Raw genomic sequence first — 6,714 nt, forward strand, 5'->3', positions numbered from 1 at the left:
TGGGTTTGGGCCCCGGCTGTGTCACGCAGGTGCGCTGTGCGACGTTCGGTGCGATTCCAATTCCATCTCTCGAGTCTGAGCTACCGCAGAGGCTAGCCGCTACAGAACTTGCCAGGTCACGGGTCACCTTGCTTGGGCGCCTTGGCGGCAGGCGCCTCGAGGGCGGCGAGCACCTCTCGGAGCTCGGAAGTCGACATCGTGCTCAGCCCCATCGGAGGCTCGGCGGACCTGTCCTTGCGCCAGAGGGCCGCCTCAACCTTGCCGAGGAGCTCCTCCTTCTCCTTGCGGGCGCGCGCCGCCGCCACCCGCGCGGCGAGCGAGGCGGCGTGCGCCTCCAGCTTCTCAGCGGACCACGCGGCGATGGACATGTCGAGCCGCGGCTGGCCGATCTGCGCGGAGAGCGCCGCCACCTTTCGCAGCTGTGGCATCTTCTCCCGCAGCTCGGCTGCGCGCGCCTCGAGGTCGGCAAGGGGCCAGGCGCGGAAGCCGAGGGGCGGCGACTGACCGAGCCGCTCGTGCAGGTCGAGCAGGACGCCGCACGCCGCCGTCCGCTCCTCCAGCGCCCGCTCTGCCGCGGCCAGCTCCTCCTCGTCCTTGGACCAAAGGCCGGCGGGCAGCGCCAGCTCGAGCGCCCCGTACTTTGGCTTGAGCTTGACGACCGCTTCCAGCCGCTGCTGAAGCCGAAGCAGAAGGGAGCGACGCGCTCGCAGTCCGCTGGGCGCCGCCGGCACGCCCGGCTTGCCCGGCGCGCCCGCGGCGCCCTGGAGCTCACGCCAAGCGCTCTCGAGCCGAGCCTCGAGCCGCGCGCTCAAGAGCCAACGGCACGCCAGCACCGCCGCGCCGCCGACAAGCGGCGTGCCGGCGGTGAGTGCCAAGCGTGGCGAGCGTCGCGGAGCGATCGCGTCGCCGTCTGCCGGCGGTGGCACAACGAGCTCGGGCTCTGCCGCCGGCGCCCGCGAAGCCTCTACCTGCCTTCGGATCTCGGCCGCGGCACCCTCGGTGTCAACGCTGAAGCCGATCTTTGAGCCGATATTGGCGCCGGCAGAGGCGTGCAACAGGAGAGCGAGGAGGAGAGCGTGGAACATGAAGCGAGAGTCCGAGGTCGAGCGGCCACGCAGGATGAGGACGTCAAGCGCGCCTGTGAGCAACTCGGGAGCGCAACGCAAAAAAGAATTTCGACGCCGTTTCTACCGACTAAGATCGTTTAGGCAACGCACGCGGGTCTAACCCTCGGCTAAAAATCTCTCTCACCCTCGGAGACCCGTGTTATGGCCCTGCGACCGCGCACCTCCCAGGGTTAGGGCACTCTAGCCCGCACTGCGCGAGTGCGGCCCGCACAGCCCGTCCCCCGAGCATCCGGCCCGCTGGGTCCTGGGTGCGCTACTTAGCCTATAACTTAGCTCTTCCCGTGGAGAGCGATATGCCTGGAGCCTGCTCTATGGGTTTCGTATTTATCAGGCGGTTTGATGACCGCGCACCGCAAGTTGCTCTCGACGAGTGCTCCAAGTCGCAAGTGACTTCGGCAAGTGCTCCAAAAGTGCTCCCCAAGGCCCAAGCGCAAGAGTCAGGGAGATGGGGAGAGTGCTCTCGGGGCAGCGACGGCACACGCTCATGCCTCATCGCACATCGCTCAAAACGGCTCAAAAGTCTTTCTCCAAGACCAAGTGTGCTCCCTCGTCTTTGCCCGTGCTAGGAAGCCTCTTCTGTGCACATGACTCGCGCGTACGAGTAGTTCAGACAAGCAAAGTCTCGCGCGTACGTCTTTACGAGGGCTCGGCGCACATCATGCGACAGCTCCCGGGGCACGACGTGTGGCAGCGCCCCCAACGGGTTGGAGGCAGCGACGCCCACCCCTGCCGCGTTGAGACGGGGTACGCCCGCGCGCAGCGCCTGGCGGCAAAACGGCGCCGCGCCGCGCTCGTCGCAAAAGGCGGAGAGGTCGCGCTCGAGCGACTCGAGCCGCAGCAGCCGCGTCACCGGCGGCAGACGTGCTGGATCGCCTGGCGCGCCGCTGCGGTTGCCCCAGAGGAAGAAGGTTTGCGACAACATGTGGTGGTAGGCGTAACCGCAGGCGGGGCCAGCGAGTGCTGAACCGCGCCGCCGCAGCGTGCGCAAGGCGACGCGAAGCCGATGCTCGGCGCTGCTGCGGTTGTCGAGCAAGTAGGGGAAGTCCGAGAATGGGCAAGGCGAGCGACTGCGGTTGGTGCGCCACGCCGCTCTCGCCCACGCCTCGCGGAATGCGCTCACGGCACGGCACGCCGGATGCCGCACCACTGCAAACGACACGTCGCCCGGGCGCGGCGCGCGTGCGCCTCGGCTATCTGCGCCATGGCGCAAGCGCAGCAGCTTGACGAGTGTGGACGAGCCCGACTTTGGCACCTCGATCAGCCACGCGCGCAGCGGCGCGATGTAGTGGAAGCCGCGGAACCCGGTCTGTGGCCGCTGCTGCTCCGCCGCGAGCGGCTCGAAGGCGGCGCAGAGTCCCTTGCGTGGCGGCGGCGCGCTCGTCGAGTCTTCTCTCGTCCTCGTGGGCCGCTGGCGAGCCGTATGGCGGCGCGACCCGCGCGCCAAGCCGCTGCTGCGGTGCTCCCTCTCGCCGCCTCTCTCCCCCCTTTCCTCCTTGCCTTGCCTCGCGCCGCTTCCCATGACGCCCGCCCGGCCGGTGTGGCGCTGGCCCGTGTCACCCCGCACCCGACCAGTGCTTCGCGCCGCCAACTCCTGCAGCGCCGGGCGGCGAGGGCGGAGGCGCGCGTGCAGCAGCGGCTGGAGGGCGGTGGCGTTGCGCTCGAAGTCGCGCTCTCGCAGGGCCGTGGAGTAGTGCCGGTCGAGCCGGGCGTGAAGGTCGGTCCCGCCCGGCACGCCCGGAGCAGTGCCGGGGCAGGTCTGCACGCCGCAGAAGCGGGGGTGGCCGCAGCACACCACAGGATGGGGCAGCGAGGCGGCGCTGCACTGCGCCGCCATGGTAGCGAACCGCTCCGTAAAGAGGCCCAGATACTTCGCGTCCTCCTCCCCGACCGGCTCGCTTGGTGGTAGCGGCTGGAGTGGCTCGCCCGGCGGCACGCCAGGCTCGATTGCCCGCAGCGGCTCGGCGCCCGCCCACGGCACCTGGACGGCGGTGAAAGCGACGGCGGCGTTGGCACTAACGAAATGCGCCGAGATATCCCGAGATGTGCCGAGAGCATTCACGATCACCTGCCCGCGGAGCCAGTAGCGCGACGGTCGGTCTAGCGAGCGGACGGCGGGGCAGCCGCCGACCGCATCGTGCAGCCACTTGCTCGCGGGGAGGAAGAGCTGGCGAGGCCCGTCGGCGGCGCGGTAGGAGACGACAGGGTTGGCCCGCTGGTATGGGCTCCCTTCGCCTGGCATCAACGCGTCGCAAGGGCGGGGTGCAGTGGCAGCGGTTGACACATGATCTCGGGTGATCTCGGGTGATGTTGGGTGAGAGGAGCGGGCGAGAGGGAGCCTGTGATGACGGCCCCTCGCCGCTTGCTGACTTGAAGGCGCTTGAAGGCGTTCCGTGCCAGCTGCACGCGCACGCTGCCGGAGAAGCGCACCTGTCGCGTGGAGTGAGGCGGTAGCCACGAGTCAGGTGATGAACATCACCACTCCGACCATCTACTTCCACGCGTTGAGCCGGAAGGACGGGCGAGCGTGTCTTGTTGCTGGGCCGATCGCGCCGATCTCGGTCACTCGACTCGGTCACTCGACTCGGTCACATATCGGCTACATTTCGCGCCTGCTGCGTGAGGTTGAGCACGTCGTGCACGTGCAGCGGCCAGATGTGGTGCGACCATCTCTCTCCCACGCCTAACCTCGGGTGATCTCGGTCATCCCGGGTCCTACGGAGATCTTGACTAATCTCGGTCATCCCGGGTCCTACGGAGATCTTGACTAATCTCGGTCATCCCGGGTCCTACGGAGATCTTGACTAATCTCGGATCATCTCGCCCGCGTCGAGGAGCGCCGCGCTATAGGCGCCCCAGTTTAGATCGATCTCGCGCCAGCTCGCCACCACGTCCGACGTCGCCGCAAACCACCAGTCGTCGACCACGTAGGCTTCGCCCTGCGTCGCCATCGCACTGCTCGCGAGCCGTTGCAGCCGGAACCGCTTGATGGCGCGGCGTGGCCGTTGGAACCGTGGCCGGCAGAAGCCAACCACCCGCTGCAGATCTTGTAGGTCGGTGCCGCCCCATGACGGAGCCCCGTTGCCGTGCGGGTGGTTGCCGATCAGGTTCTGCCGATCCTGACCCCGCCACGCGCTGCCGTGCTCAAGTGCCCCGCACGTGGCGTTCACGGCGTCGCGGTGCTGTGGCGACAGTGCCGCGTGCACGCAGCACCGCTCTCCAAACCAAACGTTGTGCGGCGAGAGGGTGTCTAACCGCACCGGCCCTCCGACAACGAGGTCGAGTCGCATCACCAGCACCAGTGTGTATGGGAGTTGCCTCCGTCGCTCGTGCGCCACGATTCGTGCTGCAGCACGGCTAATGGAGATGGCCTGCGAGCGAGCCTTCTCTGCCGTCTCGACGGGCTGGTGGCTTGAGCTTCGAAGCGCTCGTCCATACAGCGAGTCGAGCAGCACAGCCAGCTCGGGATTCCAGCTGTGCAGGTGGACATCGACACCACCGAATGGCTCGTTGGCGTCGACAACGTTGTCGAGCACTGTCAGTGCGGAGAGCGTTGCAAGTCTACGGCTGCCTCCTTGCAGTGCCGTGATAGAGCTCGATGGCGCGCCGTCGACAGAGCCGATCAGCCCGTGCAGCAGCAGCGCAAATTGGGCGGGCGGCGAGCTTTGAGGCGCGTCGGTCATGTGTCGGTGTATTGTTGGAAGTATACAGGCGCGTCGGTGTTGGAAGTGAGGATACAGAAGCGTCGGCTTTGGTGCGCCCGCCGTGCCGCGACGCGTTTACTTTTTCTTCGGTTTATTCTTCGGTTTATTCGAGGTTTTCGTTGTTCACACAAGTGCGCGATTTCTTTCGCACAGAGGGCACGCGAGGTACGACCGTGCCCGGCCGTGCTATTAAAGCGACTCGGCTCTCTAACAGGCTGCAGCCCAGAGCCACACGGAGTCTACGCGCATCGCTTGTGCATAGCCTCGACCAATCTCCTGTTCACGGTGCAACCGTGAACAAAGAGCTTCTTCGAACCGTTACAAACACGACGCGAGCCGCCCAGCAGGGAGCCTGGGCGACTCGCTTTGACGCTGGCCAGGCCGGAGGCGAGTGCCGCCGCCAGGCCACGACCGACCGCGCCCGGTAATACCCGAAAATGCCCGGGAAACCCCAGGTATTTTCGGGTTTTACCCGGGTTTTTTGGCATTTTCTGCTTGCTGACCGCTGAACAACAGTAACAACAGTAACAAACAGTAACAGCTTGGGCTGGGGAGAACACTTGAACAACGTTGAGGATTTCAGCCAACAATAGTGCAACTGTTAGGCCCAAAGTTAACGTTTGACAGCTCTAGTTACCGTACGTTCGTGTGTTCGCCGCTCGGTTTTTATTTATTTTTATTCAAGTTGGGTTTTCGTTCTTCAGGAACCATTTCTTTTCTTCCGCTTCGTGTGCGGCCCGCACAGGCGCCTCTCAACGCCACCGAGCGGCGCCGCCTCGACTCTGGCTCCTCCTCTCGATGATGGTGCTTCTTGTGCTCCTGGCTGCGCCAGCATGCATTTCAGCATTGGCTCCCACGCCGCGGCAGCCGTCTCTCCGGCACTCCAAGCGGCTCCTGCCGCGGCTGCTCCCGCCGTGTCCGACTATGGCGGAGGGAGGCTTCTCGGGTGGCTTTCGCAGCACGCTCGAGCGCCTCGCCTCCAACTTTGTGGAGGCGCGATCTCGGTCCGCCGCCGAGCTCAAGCAGCGGTGGTCTCAGCCTCCCGCGCCTGCTGACGCCTCCCGCCTGGCGACCGTCGCAGCGTCCGCTCTCGTGGCGGCTGTGGTGGTCGAAGCGCTCTCCCTCGGCGCGCTGACGCTCGGTGCCTGGGCGTTTGACTTGGCCCTCGCGCCCGGGCGCGGCCGCCTCTCGGCGGCAGCTGGCGCGGCCTGGGCGCTGCGGCGCGAGTGGCGAAGCGGCCGCCTGGTCGTCGAGGTGCTCCTCGCTCCGCTTCTCTTCGCGGCGGCACGGCGGGAGCGGGCGCCTATCTCCTATCTGCGCGAGCGCTGCCTGCAGGCCGCCGCCGTCGCTGCCTGTGCCCTCCTCACCCTCCGTGCGCTCGACCGCGGACCGCTCGCCGCCCTCTCCCTCTCCCCTGCAGCTGCGCTCGCAGCCCGGCTCGGTGCGCCTGCCCTCGAGGAGGCGCCGCGCGCCGCAGTCAGCGCCGTGGCCGATGCGGCGGCTGCGGTCGGTGCGGCGGCGCGCGCCCTCCCACTCAGCAGCAGCGTGTGCGGCGGGCTCAGCCGCATCGCCTCCACCGAGGATGTCGCTGTCGAGATCGGCAGGCGGGCGCTTGCGGCGGCGTGGGCTCTGTACGAGGACTCGTGGCTTCGCATCGTGCTCCGCCAACTGCGCGGGGTGCTTCTTCAGACGCTGCTGGGCTAGACGGGAGTGTGCAAAAGCTCTTGGGGACAACGGGTCCAGTGTGTGGCGTGTGCGTGTCAGCGTATTGCAGTAATGTGCCAGGTCATGCAAAACGGGCCCTGAGTGTGACCGAAACACGTACACCGGCACATTGTCGGCCGATGCGCGGCTCGCCGCCCACCCCAGGCGGTCCCTAGGTGTTA

At 66.8% G+C, this 6,714-nt stretch overlaps 2 protein-coding genes across 2 annotated transcripts; one reads left to right on the forward strand and one right to left on the reverse strand.

Moving 5' to 3' along the window:
* Positions 1–116: 116 nt before the first annotated feature.
* On the reverse strand, positions 117–3,366 carry EMIHUDRAFT_224702 (hypothetical protein; the record flags this gene model as incomplete). Its single annotated transcript, XM_005790692.1, has 7 exons — positions 117–228; positions 352–674; positions 834–1,138; positions 1,252–1,274; positions 1,479–1,517; positions 1,712–3,105; positions 3,193–3,366. 7 exons carry the CDS (start codon positions 3,364–3,366, stop codon positions 117–119), a joined length of 2,370 nt encoding a protein of 789 aa, XP_005790749.1.
* Positions 3,367–5,626: 2,260 nt separating this feature from the next.
* On the forward strand, positions 5,627–6,532 carry EMIHUDRAFT_224704 (hypothetical protein; the record flags this gene model as incomplete). The annotated part of the gene is made up of 1 exon (XM_005790693.1): positions 5,627–6,532. The coding sequence occupies one exon, from the start codon at positions 5,627–5,629 to the stop codon at positions 6,530–6,532; it is 906 nt and encodes a 301-aa protein (XP_005790750.1).
* Positions 6,533–6,714: the final 182 nt, after the last annotated feature.

Source organism: Emiliania huxleyi, assembly GCF_000372725.1.
Source record: "Emiliania huxleyi CCMP1516 chromosome Unknown EMIHUscaffold_119, whole genome shotgun sequence".
Taxonomy (NCBI): Eukaryota; Haptophyta; order Isochrysidales; family Noelaerhabdaceae; genus Emiliania; species Emiliania huxleyi.